Source organism: Achroia grisella, unplaced genomic scaffold (genome assembly GCF_030625045.1).
Source record: "Achroia grisella isolate CSIRO2021 unplaced genomic scaffold, CSIRO_AGI_Agris_v1 utg512, whole genome shotgun sequence".
NCBI lineage: Eukaryota > Metazoa > Arthropoda > Insecta > Lepidoptera > Pyralidae > Achroia > Achroia grisella.
In genome coordinates, this window is record NW_026712906.1 from 2,418,844 (window position 1) to 2,442,216 (window position 23,373).

The 23,373-nt window shown below is 32.6% G+C and overlaps 1 protein-coding gene across 1 annotated transcript in view; it reads right to left on the reverse strand.

Annotated features, from left to right (window-relative positions):
* LOC131846765 (hemicentin-2) overlaps positions 1 to 22,424 on the reverse strand; it is a 92,591-nt gene extending 70,167 nt beyond the window's left edge. Inside the window, exon 1 of the mRNA XM_059196158.1 lies at positions 22,079 to 22,424. Coding sequence (XP_059052141.1) covers positions 22,079 to 22,139 — 61 coding nt within the window. The 5' untranslated portion in view covers positions 22,140 to 22,424. The remainder of the gene's footprint in view (positions 1 to 22,078) is intronic.
* Between the last annotated feature and the right edge of the window lie 949 nt (positions 22,425 to 23,373).

A 23,373-nucleotide genomic window follows, 5' to 3' on the forward strand; every position in this document is an offset into this window, starting at 1 on the left:
TATGTTGTCTAGTGTCCATAATACAAGCTCAATATAGGTTTAGATGGCGTTGTGGAAATTCTTTATATTACAAAATGAATATACCAATTATATTAAATGTAGAATCTTTAAATTAATTATTCGCGTCTATATTTTTTCTAGAAAGTTGTAGAAAGCAAAAGTAGAAACAACAATATTTTTATAATTACGTAGTGTAACAAAGAATTAATTAATTGTACGAATACATAAATATTAATAGATATGCTTTCAAAATTTGCGAGCGGAATTTTGCGCAACATACCGAAGTCAAGCCAATTTAAAACTTTAACTGAGCGAAATAATAAGCAATGGTGCCAAGTTTTACATTTCAGATAGTTTTGTCTGTTTATAGGGTATTAAAATAAATAATTGTACATATTATATAACGTAATAATATTGTTTAAGAGATCCCGATATTTCGGCGCTGTAACAAATGTCCTGATCACGGGTCGACTGGAGACAGCAATGGTGTAAACAATGTTAGTAGGAGCTGACAAATCTGTCTACCCGCTTTCTTAAACTTTTTTTACCTACACCTACATTTTTACTAATGCTTGAAAACACTTGATAGTCACGACAAAATACTCACTATATCAATTCGACTTTTTCAAGTTCTAGCTTTACACTTTTAAGTATATCTGACATTGATCATGGAAAACTTGAAATAGCCTGCCCTATTGATTTCTTGTTATTTGTAAATTTTAATGCCTTTTGTCATGATTCTAAATAGTAATAGGTACTACAAACTTTAACATGTCAAACAAAATTCCTTCAATGTTCCTATACAATAAAATAATAATCAAGTTACGGCAATAACGGAATACACAGATAGATAGACAAATTTGTTGCCAACAAATTGTAGTATACAGTTATATTGCACTTACAAAATAATAATTACAAGCGAAGTACGGCACAAAGAGAGTGCCGATAAAATTAGAGCCCTCATACACGGGTTCATAACGAACCTGTACTAATTACGACATCGTCAAAACAAACAAAAAAACCCGCTCATTCAATTAACAACAAGTCATTATTAAGAGCAGTGCGGGAAAAAAGTAACCCAAATAGCAACATGCGCAATCAAATAAGCGCAAACATAGCAAAGTTCATTTTTCAAACGGAACGCGACACAAACAATATAGGGTCCATCAATCACTTGTCCCAACAAAAGGTGAAGAATAGACAACTGGCCGGCGGCGGAGTACTTTTTCTATATTATTTTGCTTTAAAAAAACAAAGTTATAGTCTGCGGTTGCGTAAAGTGCTCCCGGACAAACTTCTTTACGGTTTGTCGATCTGAAAAAATAATCATAGCGCTGCCCACCTGCATTTTTATCGTGGCATTAATGAGTTCTTGATAATAGAGCTCGTGGGAAGTGTACCAAGTGTATTGAACGATTATTTTGTGAGCAGTTAATGGTTTTCATTAGTATGGCGTCATGTGATTGCGATAGAGGGTTGCGGTGATTTGTTTACCTTTATGTTGTGGTTGCGGTGCTTATTTTAGGGGCAATAAATTTTGCCAAGCGTGGGTACACCCTATGTGATTTACTTTATCTAAACGCAGGCAAATAAATAAGGAAGTAGCTGTTATTGGCTGTGTTTATTTATAAAGTCGGAGATTAATTACTTAATCAAGATTCTAGTAATTACTTACACCACTCCACGTTATGTAATATACTTAATTACAGAGGAGTTAGCGAATTACTTACATATGACTAGCCACTCGTCCTGGTTTCGCACGAGCTCAATTATTGTCATAATCTATATATTTTTTTAAATAATATATCTCACAATGTATTTATTATATTTTTAAGTTAATCTGCAAAATATACTATTATTATTTAATTATTAAAAGTTTAGTGAATTAAAGTATACACATGACAAAAGTAGCAGTACTTATAGTCGTATATAGTTATAGTTACAATTACACACACTCAAACATCTAATATATTTTACGGCAGAGACTACAACATCATAAATATGGTTTCGACATTTTCTTGTGTTTAATTTATTTGAGTTTAGAACAAATCGCAATAAAATTGTGAGGGGAAGTAATAAAAATGTAGATGCATACAGTTCAGTCCAGACCAAGAGGGGAGGTACATATCTATAAAAAAAAATATGCACCACCGGTCGACGCAAACATGCTATAAAATTGTATGTTTTATTCAGGGGAGGTCGCTGAAAAACAATATCCTATCGTGCAGGTATATTGGATTGCTATATAAAATGAAATATGGAAATTTCATTGTGGGTAACCTAAATGCACTCACTTGAATTCTTGCTTGGGGCATCGTACGTTTTTTTCATTTTATTTCACGTATAATATGTTGCCATAGTGACTTACGAGTAGGTAGGGATATTTCAAAATGAATGTAAGTAGATAGATTGTTATACTATATGTATACTTATACCGCGATATAAGAAGCGTAGTAACGTTAACTTAAAATTAAACAAAAATCTTACCAATACTTTACAGAATAAACCTACATATGTTACAAAATTTATCTTTTTAGAACTTGTAGTTTTAGCTATACTTTGATACTCAGGGAAATGACAAAAAACAAAACGTTCATTAAAAAAACTTTCTATTATCATAATATGCATATAAATACGTGAATAGAATTCCAATAAATTTGCAAAACATTCTATTCCTATTCTATTAAGTGCTGCTTCCCCCGGACCGTAAACAATAATGCCAAAATGGAAATTGAGCAGCGGCCAGTGGTTTAATACGGTACAGTAATATGTAAAGTAAAGTACTATTGTAGTGCATTTCTACTGCCAATGGATTTGGTTCTACAAACTTAATGTTTATTTAACGAGCAACAACACCACGCCATTAGAATTTCACGGTGTGTGCTATGCGTAACTTATGCTGTGTCGAATAGGCCGACTGTTAGTGGTCGTGCATGAGAAATGGCGAGACTTGATGCGCTTCTGTTGTATATAAGTTTCTCTATGCGGTACAGAATCACCGAAATTGTATTATGTTCACAGGCCGACAGGTATATTAATGTTTAATAACCAATATTATACTGAGCATATACGACATGCATTTTTAACTTTATAAAATTTCGATATAATGCTCAAACTGTATGTAATCTAATCTGTTTGACAATGTTAAGAAACGAAATCGATTTCATATTTTTCGGTCGTGGTTTTCACCCTTTTATGCGTAATTGAGCAAAATTTCGTTAAAAATTATTTATACTTTTTATGATTTTCTAAAATTTCTTATTGTTTTTTAATAATGTAGGTAATATTATATATTTGACAATGTTAGATAACAAAATCGATTTTTTAATATTCAGTCGCGGTTTCCACCATTTTTGCGTATTCGAGTAGTGTATCGTCATAATTTATTAAATTGTATAATTGTAACACAAAAAATATATTATTTTTTTCTATAATAGTTATTGAAACCTTTATGTAGATATAGGTATAAGTCTGCGGTTGTAACCTAATATTCTATTGAAGCTTTAGACTGACTGATTCCAATAAACTTGTGAACGAGCTCCTCACAATGGAAGTTTAATCCTGAGACTGAGGAAAACACCAGTGCAGGCAGAGCTATTGTTTTGTTGTTCGCCATCTGTGGATACCTACTAACTATTAATTGTTCAATGCCGTACTAGTGACTCGTCCCGACTGCGCTGCATAATATGTAGATTCTACAAATAAATTCCCAGAACAAGAACAAAACAATTTCTTTGCTTGCACTGGTCCAAAGATATATTGTAAGAAATTTGTTAAAATTATTACAAAAAAAACAACCATTAATTTTGACAAATGTAGTAAAAATAAAAACAACATAGTGGCTGATTACATTTATTTAATTTCATATTAAAACTTAAATGTAATTTTACATCAAATAAAATTTAATTTTAAAATATTTTGAATAATTTATAATTTACAGTTTATTAAAATAAAAGGCCATTTTATGAAATCTGCGGTAGCCTACGTGGTATCATATGTCTGACAATTGCAACAAATGTGCTAATTATTTACAATATAAATTTAAATAGAACACAATAAGAACTTTCCCGTATTAAAAAACGTGTGTTTAAAAAAAATATAAGAATCAATTTGAACAAAAACCCATTTAGATACATAAATATGACTTGATTGTTATAATAAAGTTATATGTACTAGTTATTAGTTACTAACATCATTGTAAAACTGATCCCAAATAAATAAAAAAAAATACTTCGGTTTTATTTCTATAAGTTGAAACCATACACAGACTAGGATGTACACACAATACTTCCGAAAAATAAATTTAAATGACAATAAAGTATACGCAGTTTAGAAGAAGCAAACGGACAAACGAACTCAAACAGCGACTTTATACTATTTAATCAGAAAGACACTAGATTCGATAATTATGTATATAATAATAATAACGTAATAGGCTTTAGGCATAAATATCTTTGTGCCTGAAGCTTATTACGTTATTAGTGTTATAATTTAAGTATCTATATTTATCGTTTCAAAAAGATGTACGATAATATTCATGTGGCAGTAAACACTATATAGTCATAAATCAAATAGGAATACGATACGAATAATAGTAACAAAAGCATTAATATCTTCCTACGCCCCCGTATAATAAATATCTCATTTTATGACTTCAGTATAGTTGGATAAAAAATTATATTTATCGTAGTAAAATATGAGATATCTTCAAAGAATGAAACCGTATAAGATGAATTATTAAGAAGTAGGAATGATTTATATGCGGAAACTTGTGTTAAACCAAATATCGTATTACGTTTAGCACAATACGGTCGCAACATATAAAAAGTTGCGGGCTCCTCGCCAAATATCATTCCGAGTAAAAGCAACTAATTAGCGTAAAAATTGTAAGAATACAGTCGTAAAATATGCAACTGATTTACGACTTATTCTCTTCGACGTAAACGCTAAATAAGTCCAGAAACCTCACGGAACACGTGTGGGACAAAACAAAAGGACTAAGCTTACAATCCAAAAATGCATTGTCACGGTCACGTCGAATCCGATCTCTGTACAGCTATTACCGATACTCACAACTTAACATTAGCCTCACAAGAGAATAAAAAACATCACAAAAAGAGTACGATGTCACGCCCATGCAGTTCCGAAGGTTCCCACGAGATCCCGCGCGTCCCGAGCAAACAAAACCCTTACTCCGACAACGTAAGTTGAATCTCACCGCCCACTCTCAAACAACTCGCGACATCACCCGCTCGAAAGTACAATTTCACATTCCTCTTTCAACCAAACTGGTAATGGACGCGACGGTAAGCGATACGACAACAAGGACGCGCTCTTAAGGCTTCGTAACAAGACTGACCACAATACAATATCCTACTGCGAAGCGAAAGTAACAAAAAGAAGAGTCCAAACAGCCGCGAGCTTCGACACGTTTGTATGAAGTATACAAATTTACCATCCCATGGGAACGACTGCAGGCGATGTGATAATTGCCTAGTTTGCCTAAAGCCCTAAGCAAACCCTTCGACCGGCCGAGGCGAATATAAACGCGGTAATTATAGAGTGTGAGATGTCGGGAAAGTATAGGGATGGATAATATGACGAAGTAGACAGTCATAGGCCGGCTTGAATTATAGAAATCAGAACATCTATTGTGGATCGATTTAATGATACCCTTTGTGGGTTCCCGATGACCCACTGCAATGGTTATTTATGGCTCTCTAAATTATTGATAGTCTTTATCAATTTGAAAGCTCAAATCAATATGGTCTATGAAATAAAATATTACGCTATTTAATTTAGTTACAAATAGTTAATAATAAATAATCATAATAGCAGTACTAATTCATTTAATTTATAAGTATCATAAAAATATACTTAAAAATATTCTATTCTGTTCTATCACCATGTTCTAATAATTTTTGCGTATTGATTTAAGAATGGCAGTTATATCTGCATCCATTTGCTTTCTAAGATCATAAATAGCTAGTGATTTATTATCCAACTTTGACCAAAAAGGTTGTGAAATCAGATATACCACTACAACAAAAAACTTTGTATTTAAAAAAATATATATACATGTTTCTAACTAGCCGTCCCTTGATGGATAACACCAATAATAAACAAAATTAATTTGAGAGACGGCAGTTGCTTCTCCCGTTACCACGTTGGATTCCATAAACCTCGCGAAATGTGGTTATGGTCAACCATAACGGCGACAGTTGACAATGACCGTTATCCGTATATCATAACTAAATAATAACGAATTATTTATAATTATTTATATTACTTAGAAGAATAGAAAATATTGCTTTTAATTAACTTGAGAGGTATGTTGTATGAATCCATCTTATATATTGAACAAAGTGACTTTATGAAAAGAATTTTACGTTTAAGAAATCCGGTATGTTATGTCTAATAGACGATAAAATATGTATAATAAAATTGATTATTGCAAATTTACCGTACATATAAGACGGTGTGCTGAACCGCTGGACTACCGAAGTCCAGCGGTTCAGCACACCGTCTTACTTCCAATAGTTGCGGGTTCGATTCCTCGTCCAGAACAAACATTTGTATAATTAGTATAGTTATTTATATCAGTCTTCATGTTTTCTATATATATAATGTATGTGTTTATAAAAAATATATCTGTGTATTTATATCATTTGTCTAGTACCCATAACACAAGCTCTGATTAGCTCGGGACTAGATGGCGCTGTGTGAAATGTCCTATGATATATTATTATGTAGAATCCTATTCATTTCAATTAGCAGGGTTAATATTTGCTGAAGAGAACTAACATATCCACCACAATAGAAACCATTTATCTAACAACACAATTGTTTGCAACGTAAATAAATCAATAATCAAATAGTGTATTGTGCAAATCACAACAATATTTGACTGTGACAATTTTACGTATATATAAACAGTATCTTATTTGTATTTGTAGAGAATAATACCCACTGCAGACATTCTCAACTTATGGGCAATGTGCAAAAATATATTATTTCATACTAACGTTGTTTGTAACGTTTAAATAATTTTTCCAAAATAAATGTAGCCTAAGTTACTCCTCATTACATTAGCTACCTGCCAATAAAAGTCCCGTCAAAAACGGTCCAGCCATTTAAGCGATTAGCAGAAACAAACAGACAGATAGACAGACAGACAAAAATTGTAAAAAATGTTATTTTGGTGCATGTACCGTATTTATATTCATATTCGTGTAGTAAAAAACGGTTATTTCAAAATTTCAAACAGACACTCCAATTTTATTTATATGTATAGATTATTACTGTAGAAAAAATATAGAGCTCCGGCGTCGAATATTTTATAAACGTAGGACGTAGTAATATTTTATAAACAAGTGGAAAAGCATTATTGCTTTTTGCTAGACCACACATCCTATAATCTAGTCTCCACCTTCTAATAATTAATGGGAATCCACACCTGCCAGTCTACTCTGGAAACTAATTCCCGTCATAGGATTGTTCCCTTTCGTGCCTTTTCATACATACCTAGTATACATTTTAATAGTATACAACGCAACGCAATGCATCGTATTAATTCGCCATTTCGTAATTATAAAAGAACTACCTGACATTGTCATAGATTTATTTAGTGTAATCTTCATTAATCATCAAAAGAACATTACTAAAAGATTGTAGTCATGAATATGATTGTTTGTATCGGTCTGGGTATTTTCTACGTATATTACCTATGTATGTCTTTACAAGAAAAATCTAAGTATTTATATTAGTTGTTTAGTACCTATAACGCAATCTCTACTCTCCATGGGACTAGACGGCACTGTGTTAAGTATCCAGTGTTATTTATTTATTTTTTATTAAACGTGATTTTTTAATGTAATTGTAATGGTACATGATGATGGTAAGTGGCTACCTTTTATACGTGAACAACAAAAGTATAATATCCTATATAGCAATACCACTCATGCATTGCCATTCCAAAAGACTAAAATGTCACGCCTCTTATTCAGTAATGTAACTGCCTAATTTGCAGCCTAAAACCGAAATACTACTTACAAAACAAGTTGCCTGGAGGCTGAAATGGGTCAGACCAAGGTATCCAGCAGATGATTTTCATCTACCTCTGGTGATTGATCTTATATTGAGATTTAATTCCGGAAAGGCGACTATTTCCTTTTAGACACCCTCATTTCGTATTTAGACAAGTCTAAAATGAGACTATGTACTTTTATAATGGCCCGCATAATTTCGCACGTACGGCTGAATAACTCGGATGCGACCCTCCGACGGCAAAGTTGAGTAAAGCAGATGTAAACAATGTTAGCGAAATTTGCAGAGAACATGCTAGAACAAACAACAGTAACAGTCTGTAGTCGGCGCCAAGACTTCGGAATAAATTGTCATTACAGTAGCGCTTACACTGGTCTTAATATAATTTAATCTGCATCTCATTTACTTGTATTTTTAAGTAGTAGTAGTAGATATATATAGACAATAAAGAAATATTAATGTTGGCGCTACAACTTCCTTGTTCGTACAAATATGAATATAAACTTATAGTTTACCAAATAATAATTCCTACTAAAAAGTTTAAAAATATTCTACTTAAAAACAACTATTCTTCATTCTATATCTAAAGCCTCAAATCTGACTCTGAAGCCTAGGGCCACTTGATCACATTTACTCGACATAATATAAATAGTTTGTTCTGTATATTTTACAAATATACAGAACAAACTATTAATATATATATATATATATATATTTATATGTATTTCAACACCAGCGGTTCACAAGCATTATAACAAAGTGCCCATTAACATTTTACACGTTTTCGCAACTGGAACTTTGATGTCAATCCATTGGGTCAATGAGACATCATAATGACTTTTCATATATAGTAGTAAGTACAATAAAATTCTTTATATTGCTGAATTCTGTAATATCTATCATTATACTTAACCCAAATAAACTAACATTATTATGACCATTACATAAAGTATACTTTAGTATACAATGACCATCTTCATACTTTAAAACTGTAAATACTAGTGTACGCCTGTTCCTTTATGTATAAACTAAATATATCGTTTGACCCAATATTTTTTCTAATATTTCATAACATAGATATAAAGAAGAGTCGAGTCATTGTTATTCAATAACACAATCTTGTCAGACATAAAATACATAATGTATTGAAAATAAAGTATTGATATCCTTTCTATCTTACATTCTACATAGTATTTACCAAGGTAATGCATTTCCATTAAACATTAGTAAAATATCGGAATAATAACTGATTTTATACGTTAATTTCGATGATGATGACTCCAAGATGATTCCGTAGTTATTTGCAATGTAAGGGTGTTTTTTTAAATATATAAATCTACTTTTATATTCCTGTAAATAATGTGCCTAGTTAACTTAATACTTAAAACGTTAAATCATTTGTGAAAGGCAATTCGTTTGTTTGGAAATGTTTGTAAAATGTTCACGAATTGACTGAGTACTTAGCTACTTAATACGTTTCACCGAGGATTACGAATAAGCATTCAAAGGCTTAGGAGGGAAACCAGATTAAAGGAGCCAGCGGTGACCTAATTAGCGTAGCGATAACAGTAGTGACTTCCCATGAAATGGGTCACGAGTTCAATTTTCTCTCGTTAAATATTCATATTTTATTAATCCGAAAGACGGCTGTAGTCTCGGCCTCTGACAGGTTGGATTATATTTTCTCTACCAAGTGCAGTTGGCAGGTCAAATGCCTCTGGATCTATCTAGGTTGATGGTAGCAAATATGTTTGTGGGTATTACCACGGCTGTCACAATGAGAGCTCAGGGTAAATGTCGAAATTATACAACTGATATCAGGTGCATTTTACTGCCACAAGATTTTCAATTATAAAATAATATTTTGAGCGTATGATAGTGATTTATGTACTACCTTGACTATCTTGGTTTATCGATTTCAAATCAAATTTGTACCTATGTAGGTATATGTAAAGATTTATGAATGGCTAACAAAAATAAGAAACCAAATTATTTCCAGGGACAGTACATAGATATTACAATATTTGTTTGAACCCCCGTAGTACTGTCCGACTCGCAACATGTCAGTTTCTTTATTTATGCTGCAGTATTTAACCTCAACAAAGTTCTCGAGACCTGTGACCCACTACAAGATAATTTCTAAACTTCGCTTCCCCATCTTAGGCATGGACGTATCAATCATAATGCTATATGCTTAGGTCCTAAAACTTTTGGGCATCTTTCTCAGTTGGCTGCGTTTCCCAACACTTTAACTAATCACATAGATAATATATTTTTTACTCCATTCTTAGCCTTCGTGAGTAAGTCGTAAGTGTTTTCGTAAAATTATTAATATAAACGACTATTAGTACATTTTTTTATCTACATCTTTAAATTGATTGATTGATTAAGGTATGTTTATTTCTTTGTTTGTCTGTTATGGAGAAATTTAAAAATTCATGAGCGCTTTAAGTATTTTTTATACTTATAGATTGCTACATTATCTGTATTGTATGCAGCACCTAGCTTTGCCTTACGGAATGAAGTAAAAATTATTTATTCGTATATAGTAGAACATATTTATCCAGTAACGCACGTCAAACTATTTTTAACACTACCAATTTTAACTGACTCGGCAAACATAGATACATATACAATCTTTTAATTTAACTGCCATTTTTTTATAAATACGCAGTCTGTTTACACATCATAGATTATTTGTTGCATCATAAGGAAATGAGTCCGGAAGTAAAGCAAAAGAAATAAGCATACAGCCGCGATGAAGCCGGCCCGTTTCCTGCGGCAGCGACGTGACGCGCGACGCTGCTCCCGCGCATCGAACCGCGACCGGCGCACGTCGGTACCATCTAGTTGTGGTGTAAATATTGGTTTATAGGGACGACCGTGGGTACGTGATGCGACCATATCGAGGGTTTTTTATACGAATTCATTTTCATGCCTTATTAAAAGTGTAAGACATTTCTTATATTGAACCAATCGAGAATAGAATTCTACTTATTTTATACTAAATTTTACCCACTACTTCGTCCGTGTAACTGATGTTGATTAACGTAGACTACATAAACGTAACTATAAAGTTGTTTTTATATAAATAAAAGAATCCGGACAACTGACAGAGTCATCTAGTTCCAAACTAAGCATAATTTATAGTTTAGTACTATGGATAGGATACTTAAATGTATATTTTTTCTAAGTACATACCAAAATATACATAGAAAAACGCCCTTGCATCAATAAATGACCATTCGACAATACGGCCAATAAGTACCAAACCGTTAAAGACGAAGGCCGCCAAAATGTCTATGTCCGACTCGATATCGAATCTTCTTAAATAATACGTGTAGCTATGTATGTCATTTATTTCATGATTGATTGAGTCGTTAAATCCCCAAGAGTTAAACAAACAAACGCACGTTCACGTTCATAATATTAATATTAAGTATATTTACATACATACCAACAGCAGTACACAGTAAACATCGTTTGTTGGACAACCAATAAAAAAGAACGGTTGATCTTAAACGGCGGCCCATACTAATATACCTTTTAAGTAAGCTAAGTCATGTCGTAATTACTTATTTACAGGTTTATTTTATGTTTTTTATGAATTGGAATAACAGACAACCTGATTGGAAATATGTCTTCACATCCTATAATTTTACTACTTTATCTCTTCACCCTTCAACTGAAGCAATCTGATTTTGACTTTTTACGAAGACTGTTTATTTAAAATAGTTCGTTCTTCAGCTTCGTTTGTGCTTATTTTATTATTTACATGCCATAGAAATAGCTACTGTCCGATTGAGGAAATTTATAAATAGCATAAAGCAAAGACAAGTCTTTGTCCATCTTACTTCGCTTACTTCTTCTAAACAACGCAAAAGATTTTACTATCGTTTGAATAATTTCTTCTGGAAGTTATAATGCATGCAGATTAGATACGATCTCTGTCACATAGACTGTACTACATGAATGCGAAACTATCTCTAGTCTTTACATATACAATTTAAGATTATACATTTCTTTTATGACTGTTACAAACTCATTTAGAAAGAAGGTTTAAATGGGAAGAGTATTTTAAGATAAATTTCATTTTTAACCTTACTAATTTATAGTTCCGTGTAAATCATAACCACCAAATATCATAATACTATAATTGTTGAGGTTTTATGTTAATTTCTTTTACTAAGTCGGTTTTAAAATATATTATAGAATAGTATTTTACTTTGTCAAATTTTAGCAATTTTATACTATTATAAAATACTTTTACTGATCAGCTTTTATTTCACCTTTTTCTTTTCTTAAAAGGAATCGTCCACAATATTAACAGAAGATTTAAATAACAATATATGTAATTAATTACACGTAACTGATATTACACGCGATAACAAGTTTAAATGCTATATTATTTCAATATGGATTTTCGTTTCAGAACATAGACAATGAAATATACATACACGTACCTTTTGTTTGTTTGCTTAATGAATTTCCAATGTGTCCGAGGCACATCAATTCCGAATTCCGAGCCTCATGAATTTATACTGCAGTACGGTAATTAATCAAAGCATTGACTGACGGGACACGACCGAGATCTTAACGAACTTAATAGCCTATAATCCCTCATGAATACATACATGCAAAATATACTACATACAAGAATAGAAATAATCTTTATGTAGAATTGGACAGTAAGCTGAAAACAAATGAACAAAACTATCTCCTTCTCGTGTGTTTATCATTCCTGACAACTTTATTATATAAAATGTACTATAGAATTCGTTTTATAATATTAATAATAACCCTGGGCAATACACATTGTGCCTTCTAGTCCCAAGCTAAACAGAGCTCGTGTTATGCGTACTAGACAACTGATATAAATACACAGCTACATACTCTTTGTAAATACATAAATATACATATAGTGTACCCAGACCAAATTGTACTGCGAGGAATCAAACCCATCAGAAGTAAAACGTTGTGCTAATCAACTTTATCGACGAGGCCGTCAAATAAAAATACAATAAATCACTGATAGAGGTTAAGAGTGGTTACAATTATCGAAAGTTAATTACTGCCTAACATTCAAACTTTATATAATCTGGGTCATTTTAATGTTAGCATAGAAAATGATATTTTTTTCTAAATAATTACGTTACGCTCATTGTCATAACTGTCTAATGTAACCATCCGTGACATTTCGACTGAGACAATCCCATTTTTTATGCTATGTGCCTGCCCGTGTCCGTAAAGAAAAGCTTTGGTACGTAAAATTCTCCCTTCCTGAGAAAATAATGAAATATATTTGAAAAAATACAAATACCGAGAAATAATCTGCCCATGTAGGTATAAATAAATTTTATACAGTAAGCGTAAGACTTCAGAACAGATGTATATATTTTTGTAATTCTCTTTTGTTGTTTGTAATTGTCAGGAGAAAGTTTGTGTAAGTATCTTAGTCATCCGGAATAGCTACGCACGAGGGGATGCGGGATCCACATGACGACATCAAGTCGACGGCCACGGCTGCCTATTCATAGTATTGTTTTTATACGACGATTTTAATCAAGCATACGGCCCGTCTGACGGATAGCGTAGCCTACGGACATCTGAAACGCCGGGGGCGTCATGTGCACGTTGTGCACGTACAAAAACCTAAAGTCCTGCTGTAGTCTCGCGAGAAAATCTAGTCCGATAGTTCATTCCAAAGAGGAAGCTTCTCTGAAACCGCACTATCCGAGATAACTTCATCTTGTCATTCCAGTGACATAAAAAATAAAGTAATATTGATCTCCGTGGTTTAGCGGTTAAGCACACCGCATTACTTCCGATGAAGGGTTCAGTTCCTAGCGTGGTACAAATATTTGGATCAATGAGTATGTTATGTACCTACGTATTTAAAAAATGTATCTATCGATTATCCAGTGCTCATAACAGCGAATGCGTCATATTGATTATACCATAAAATCTTAGAAAGAAGAACGTAACGTCCAGTTGATAAATTGCATTTTGCTAAGATTTATTTAAATAGCGCTACTTATAACAACAATCTAAAAATATTTTATTCACATGGGATTTAGCAGGTTATAGAAAAGATTAAAAATTCCTATTTTCCAGTTTCGTTCTTTGAGAAATCTGGCGAAGTCCGATCGACTTAGACCTTTATGACTAAGTCTGTGTTACCTGCAGTAAGTTATAGACAGATAACTGGCTATGATATGGAAAGCATAAAAAATATATGTTATATATTTACATTGCAATACACTGCACCCTTTAATTATACGAGTCAGTTATATATACAAATGATTTCATAAGTAGTTTCAATGGAATTTGATATCTAGCATCTGCTTAGGGGATATTTATTACATTAGCAAATACATGGTACCATAGATATAGCATTTTATAAATGGATGCACTTTTAATCTATACTAGATACATCACAAATGCAAAAGTGTCGGTTCTGTTTAGACATTAAGGTTCTATTAAGGTTTATTTCAAAAAAAGTAAACGAAGTCGCGGTCCAACATATACCATTCAATAGAAAAGGTCCTCATTGTCAATGTTGGTTAAAAACATAATTATAAGAATAATGGACGCCTGTTTTTCTTTCTAACGTTAAAATCCTGAGAATGATATTTAAAAGATAATTGTTTTGGCAACCGAAATAATCTACGCGAGCAGCCCACCTTACCTTAATATTTATAAAAAAGCTTGTGCAAAATGAAATCTAAAAATGTTTCTGAGGCTTGTGCCAAAATTGCAGGATTACGAAGTCATTCGATAAATCTATCCATAATAGTTGGTGTCTTTAGTACCTTTTGTCGGGTGCCACTCCCCCGACTAGGGTAGCCATCTTTTGTTTTCAGATTAAAGGGATAAACGATACTTACATATTAAAAACAAGGTTTGTAATATATATTCATAATAATCTTAAATTTTTCTGAACGAATTTTCTTTATGGATGAAAATTCATCCATCAACGAAGTGAATTCTGAAGAAGGTATATAGTTTTTGTGTAAATTAATTGAAAAACCTGTGCGCAGTCAAGGCTGTTCGCTATTGAACTACAAAAATATGTGATTACTTCTTTTCATCAGGTCCAAACTAACTTTTATACTTAAATTTATATTGTACTTAGCTCTTCCAAAGTTATCACACGGTCCAATCAATGTACAATCAAATATACGGGACAAGGCTTGTCCCAGCGGAACATTGAATTTATGTAAGAAATGTGGAACGTCCCATAAAATACGGGATGGTTGGCAACTCTCAACCCTTATCAGGGCAGCCTTCAACCTCTAAATTACTGACCGTAAACATACTTATTTGAATAACAATCTATCAAAGTATACGATAACGTCCGTTGCCTATATGTGGCATAAAAAATAGGAAAATATTGTCTTTGTCCATACGTAGTTACTCTGGTATCTTTACACGTTTGTATAGATACATATTCGGTGTTGCCTTAATAAATATTGTTATCATTCTTATTATTACTAGAATAGAAATTGCTCTCGAAGCTAGCTCTCTAGAAATTTTACAAAGATAAAAATATACTGGTTAATTATGTATATACCAATTACTGAGTCTGACAAAGTTAATATCTCTCAATGTTTAACCAACTTTTAAAAGTAGGAGAATCTCAATTCAACAGCCTTTTTTATTTCTATATTACACAATCACCATCATCTTTTGGCAAAATTACTACCTACATAGACATATAAACAATTTTACATACCTTTGAAGACGACGGTCCTTTATTAATGAACATATATATCATATTTATTTATTACATAAATAACTAGCAGATACCCGCACCTCGATTGGAGTAGAGGTAAGCAATTATTTTCGCCATTTTAAATTATAACCTACGCCAAGGTTCATTCCAAAAACGTAATAAATAAAAAATCCTGAATGATCTTGATGACGTTAATTCTAAGAGTAATAGACAGAGAATCAGAAGTCATTTTCAGATACAAAACGGCGACCTCGGTGGTCTAGCGGTGTGAACTAACACCGCCTTACTTCCGATGGTCGCGGGTACGATTCCCCGCAATATGCAAACATTTGTATTCATTTGTATGATTGTCTGTATTGAATTGAGTTTTTTCTATTTATACTAAGTGTAGTGTGTATTTATAAAAATATATAGCTATGTATTTATATCAGTTGTATAGTAGTCAAGCTCTGCTTAGCTTGGGACTAGACGGCACTGTGTGAATTGAGCTGAGTTATTATATTATTAATATAATATTAATAAAATTAATATTAAAGCTTTTATTAGTGTTTACCATAGAGTTGATATGTATTGCGTATTTACCTACAGAAAAGACTCTCTGTATATATTATTTACATCTTATCAATTTACCAGGATGCAAACAGGGCATGCACAGGAACCAATATTTGTAATAACCTTATCGATTAACTATTTAAACTAGATAATGCATTCGTGGTAGAATGCCATTGCAACCCATGACTCTGCCTACAGCGTTTTCTTTTTTGAACTATTCTAATGCTGTTGGCCGCAGCTGGCCTTTACAGCTTCACCGAACGATAAAAGGCGAGTGCAGATAGCACTCCAAACCCGCAGGACTTATGGAGCGGGTGAAGAACAACTCCTGAACACAACATTTAGGTTCTCCACCTTAAAGCGCTGTAGGTAGTTCCTATTGTCTAAAAATCTCACAAAACCCGCAGGTTGATGTAGTTGATGATTTTCCATATGTTAAAAACCGATAATGCATTTAAAAGTGCGTGTAACTAAAAAAATGGCAAATTGAACTAATGTATATTAAATTAGAAATTTTGTCTGTATATCTGTGAATATGTTTGTTACTTTTTCACGACTGAATAGATGATAGCCATTGATCATGGCGATTGTAACACTGCAGAAATATAAACACATCATCATCATCATCAAGCGAATCACAATAATAGTAAATAAAATAATAATAATAACCCAAGACAATTCACAATTCTTTCACGTAATACCAAGCTAAGTGGAGCTTGATTTCTGAGCATCTGACAACATTGGTAAGATCCTGCGATTTTCTCGATTTTATGTGTAAATAATATAAAAAAAAAAGTAAAAGATTCGATCCTAATAAAATTTTACTACATTATAGATCATTACATATCAACAGAGGTTCTTTTATCTTACAAAAGCAGATGCTATCGCGAGTAACAAGCAGTTATAATCCAGAGAAGGGGATATACACATCAAGAAATGAAATTACTATAACTAGTTACTTATAAACAATAAATATAACTATAGTCGCAGTAGCAGATCTCATACAGCAATAAAAATACGTACGTATAAAATGAAAATTATCCTTCTATAAAACTATGTTAAACAAAAATAATTATTATAAATTGTAACAAAGAATTCATTTTACCGATACTGTCGATCATTACAGCGTGGGCGCATTCTCTTTAAAAAAGTGCAAAAAAAGAACAATATACTAATTACTAAGCCACTGATGACGAATCAAGTAAGGTATTCTATAGTCTAGTGCAGTGGTTCCCAAAGTTGACAATACGCGGTACACGACCGATCAAAACCATCCATAATAAAAAATCATAAATAAAACGGGAAAGACTATAATATGCACCATAGTGACACTTAAGTGAGACCAACTTGAGTGTTCTTGAATCTTGATTCCACAGTATCATCTATTTTCAAACTAGTAGTAGAGCTTGTGAAATATAAGCAAATAGGTACAATAGAATTGACCCCCCCTCCGATCATTCCCCGTCCAATTTAAACGGGAATCGATTTTACGATAGCCTGAGCCGAGGTTCGAACCCCTAGCGGTGCCAATACAATATACGTTGCAGAGAACCAGGTCAATACAAATAATAATATTCACGTATTTATAAGGTCTTAAAATAAAATTAAAGTACCTACAAACTTTCGCCTTCTATTCAAAAAGCATGATAATTACGATATATATTTTACACATTTAAAGAATATTGTATTTTTATAGTTAAAGTAAAATATTATAAAAATTAATTTAATATCATTATCAATACGATAATGGAAAAACTATCTATCTATTCGTTGGCAACTCACCAGTAGGTAGCAATCTAAAGTTTGGGAAGTACTGGTATATATGCAATGAGCTGGCAAGACACTATTTCCCATTGTTACAGCAATCACGCAGCCACTGTCGCGGTCGAAATGAATTTATAAACACATACGTACTAATACCAGTTATGCTACAGAATGAGTAATCAATATATCACATTAGACCATAACTAGTCGTTACCCGTAGCTCCTTTCGCGCTTATATTCCTATGGTAACTTAGGATTCTGATCACACCCTACCGGATCTTAACTGATATATGACAATCCACACAAGGCTACCTTGTCCCAACTAAGCAAGATCTGCTTTGGATTTGGATATGTGTTATGGATACTAGACGACTGATATAAATTTACGGTTTCGGTGGTCTGGCGATTTAGCACACCGCCGTACTTCCGTTAATCCTGGGTTCGATATATGATACGGTATATGTTCGCCCCATTTATATTTATACACCGGCTCTAGTCGCAGGTACGTACTGTGCATCCCCCTTATTTCATTCCATACAGTCCACTTACCTTCCCCGCTACCCCCCATTCCCATTCCTCCAGTATAAACCTTTATATTCATGACTACTATTGTTTTTTTTCTGACTACTCTAATGCTGTCGGGCGAGTGCAGATGGCACTCCAAACCTTCGGAAGGACTTACGAAGCGGCGAGGGCTAACTCCCGCCTAATTGATACGACTTTAGTCTGCGGGCACCGCTAGGGGTTCGAACCTCGACTCAGACCATCGTAATATCGATCCCCGTTTGAATTGGACGGGGGATCGATCGGAGGGGTGTACTATTGTATCGGTCTGGGTGTTTTCTATGTATATTATGTATGTATTTACAGAGTATATCTATCAATGTATTCATATCAGTTGTCTAGTACCCATAACACAAACTCGGCTTAGCTGGAGTCTAGAAAGCTCAGTGTGAATTGTTAATATATTATTATTATTATAAATACTTAAATACACACATAATACAAATACTCATGAATACAATGTTTGCACCGTACGAAGAATTGAACACGCAACGATCGAAAAGTAAGGCTGTATGCTAAACCGCCAGGCCATCGAGGTCGTCAATATTAATTGAATTGAATATTGAATTATCTAATGAAAGGTTAACGTAGTAAAGATAATGTCCATGGTGCTGTTCATGTATATACGATTACCCTTTTTATTATGGGCCATCCGATGGCCATTCCCAAGACATAAATATATAATATACGTATATATGATTGATTAATACTTCAATCAGCAAGTGCTAATCTACGCACGAATAATGCGTTGAACACCAACCAATCTGCCATTATTTGCATAACTTAGCATTGATGCATTCACATTTGAATGGTATGCGTTAATTGTGTGAGCGTGTGAGTATTTCGGTTCCCTCGTGTCTGAGCCGACCGTGTAAGATAATTCATTATATGTATTGCTTAATATCAATATAAATTAATGTTCAACATTATTATCTTGCGACCCGTTACTTCGCTCGGCCTGAACTGTACAAGCATATAATAATTATCATTATTATTATTATTAGTGTGATATATAATAGTATATAATAGTTTGCACATTTTTATTAAATGCTAGCTGCCTGACTCGGTTTCTCACGGGTTCATTAATATGAATCAATTAATGGATAACATGTCATAGGTAAAACAATGTATGAAACTGAATGTCAGAACATACATATGTCAATACTTATTTGTACTAAATGAAAATAAATAATCATACTGAAGAGACGAAAATATTTAGGTTTTATTTTTAATTTTCAATACATATTTTCGTTTTATTTAATGTACTGACTGTTCATGGACGAAGTCAAAGTAAAAATAATTAATTCGTTCAAAACATCCTCTGTCATTTTTGAACTACAATATTTTTTATCACTATTATCACCGTTCAACGACTACATCTAAGAAGAACTAGTAATAAATTCTGTAGGTAAATATTTTTTGTTTTTCTTACATAGATTATTGATTATTTTATACACATGGTAGCAGTAGTAGGTTTAGAAATATTGTACAGATTCTGAAATACTGTTCTTACACACATGTACCTACTTTACTCAAAGAATTAATGAAATAAAATATGGTCCAAAGTAACTCCTATTAAAAAACGAAGTTTTATCACTAAATAATGAAGCATACTAAATGTTATAATGAAATGTTATAATAGAAAACAATTTAATTCGATTATCTTAGATGATCATTATTAGATCTTATCGATATGATCCGCTCTTCTTAGCAAATCGTTTAAAAACGTGACGATTACTATCATTATATGTTGATATGTTGAACTTATCTTATGTTTTCGTAACTACCATTAGGCATTAGGTAGGTATATTAATTATAAGCAAATAGTAATTACAATTAATAATTCCTTTACCGTCTTTCGAATTATATAGTAATATTTAAAAGAAAATTCATATAGCATTACATCAGTATCAGATTCAGTAGTTTCTTGTAGTAGTAGGGAAATTCTTATATTAATAGTTACAGCACCGAGAAATCTTATAGATACTTATTATACTTTATTATACTATTACGTTATGATAATAAAAATTACCCGGATTTTTTGGTCTTTAGAATTTCTAGTTTATGTCCCTTTGAGGTCTTGCTAATTAAAATAATATAAATTCGCAACTTGTATATATAGGTAATAACAATTTCTATTACTACTATACTATCTAATATTAATTACTATGTACATATAATAGTAATAACAACTACTGTAATAATAATTAATGCAATAAATTCGAAATAGACTTCGCAAAATTGAGATATTATTCAAGGATTTATCCAATCATTGCCACACGGACGAACGACTCTATCCCGTTAATTTTGATATCGCAGACGAAGTCGCGTGCAAATATATGTATAATCTTCTCTTTTAACGACATCCTATAAAATATTTGTTAATGATTAGGATAGATTCCATAAACACCGGAACCTCAGTCATCCCACACAATCCCATCGTGTCATTGCTAAAGTAACACAACAAACGCCTAATTACTACAACGAACAATACCAACTTATAATTCAATGCATAATGCAAATAATTTCGAAAGACCGCTATTCTAATCATGAGTTTCCCTTTCGTTTTTCATTAAAGATGTTATCGACAAATTGGCGGCAAAACAATGAATGCTTAGCGTGGATTAGGCGCGTTCACCTACGGCCTGCATGGTCACTGAATGTTGCATTACGGTTTAAGAATTAATGTCCTGTAACGTTGCTGAAATAAAATTACGAATGTAAAAAAATTACGTTCAAATCTGTTCATAATTTAAGAGTTTCGCTATTGTCAGTGGAGCTCTTGCCACTGAAGTTTTTTTTATACTATGTTGGTGGCAAACAATTATACGGCCCATATGATGGCAAAGGTTAAAAATCTTAATATACACTTTTTGAAAACACTCATGCGATAGTGTAGTGAAAAAACCTCGGCAGGTAGTTTATTCCACAATCTAAGAGTACGCGGGTGGAAACTCCTCTGAAACCGCACTGTCCGAGACCACTTAGTACGGTCCTTCGTCAATATATCCTAATATTAAACCGTATTACATTATTAAAATAAGTAATCACGGAGAAATTTTCACATTAAATTATCATCAAAATTGATAGGGAATTGTCGACGGTATCGCCTTTATAATTGGTTTTAATTATTTACATAGGCTACTTACCTAAATATTATAGGTAACAATGATTAATTAGAGGCTTAATTATATGTTGAACTCTGTTTCAGGATATTCGATCACTTAAATTACAATATAAATCATATTAGAAACAGTTTTGTTTATGTAGTTTACAATTAATTAGTTATTTTCAAATCTATATTAATATTTGATTAATCTATGATTAAAGAAGCAAATACAATAGCCTTTTCATATTATTAAACTTGGGTATCTAAAAAAATTATTAACTATAAACAAGTAATTAATTATTACTTACCAATACTTTTTGCGAAAAGCAGCACAAATAATGCTGTGATAGAGTTCCAGTTCATCTTCATTTTCGTAATATCTCTTATTTCACCAAACAATTCATACCTAATTATTAAACCACGAACATTATTAAAGTTTGTCTTATTTTTTTACGTACAAAATATAATATGGCTTTATTATTTTCATAACTAGATAAAATACAGTCACAGTCACCTCTACACTATAAAACCTTTTTGTTTTTAAAAACTATATATTCCTTTTTTAACGGCTGAAATTAAAAACAAATCACATCGCGAGTTAAAGTTCGAACACGATTTTGGCGCGGAAACGTGCTTACGTTCGGTACGGACGCGTCTTTGCCTACGAATGAATATAAAGGCGCGATCACACTACCAGCGCTGGTGATCGACCCCACCGGAACCACACTCGATGGTCGCTCCGCTGCCGACCGCCTCCATGTGCACCGCACCGAAACGCACCTTATAAAATTTCTATTTGCGATTATTGTAATCTTTTTTCCTATACGCATAAGGTTCTAAATAAAATAACACTATTTGTAATTGTTTGCGATTATGTTCGTGGTTTTGTAGAGCGTACGCGCATGAAAAGCACGTTCCCCTATTGTTTGTTACGGAGGACGATTGGAAAAACAATGACAACAAATATTGTAAGGACATAGATAAAGTAGAATGTTACACAGAGTTAAGGAATGTTACCATTATTGGTTCATAACTAAATCATATTGCATATCGCACGCTGAACCCTAAATTGCATTAACTTAAAAAACTCAATTATGTTTTAAATATAGGCTGATTTTCAAAACTTTTGTTGTTGAGTTATGCAGTTTAGTAGTAAGCGAGCGACATATTCTTTAATTCATATCTTTATATACATAATATATATAGGTCTCCCCCTAATATAGATTTAAAGTTCTTTTTTTTGTGTGGAAAATATATTCACAATTTGGCATATTCTTTATTTCATCTATTTATACATATATATAGGACTCCCCCAAAAAACCGTATCGATTTTAACGGATTTTTTTTATGTCCAAAATATATTCACAATTTGAAGAGGTGGTTCTACGATCTATGCTGTGGATTTAAAAAAATTGAAAGTTTCAGTAAGACGTTCGTCGGATCATTAGTATACTATCCACAAAATTTTAACGAATTATATACCTAAAGTTTTCACAGAAATCACTCTGTTGACGGATGAAATTCGTATGAAAACCCATTTATTAGATTTTTAGATTGTCGCGAACAGACGTGGAAAAGGAATATATTTTACAAATTTTATAAT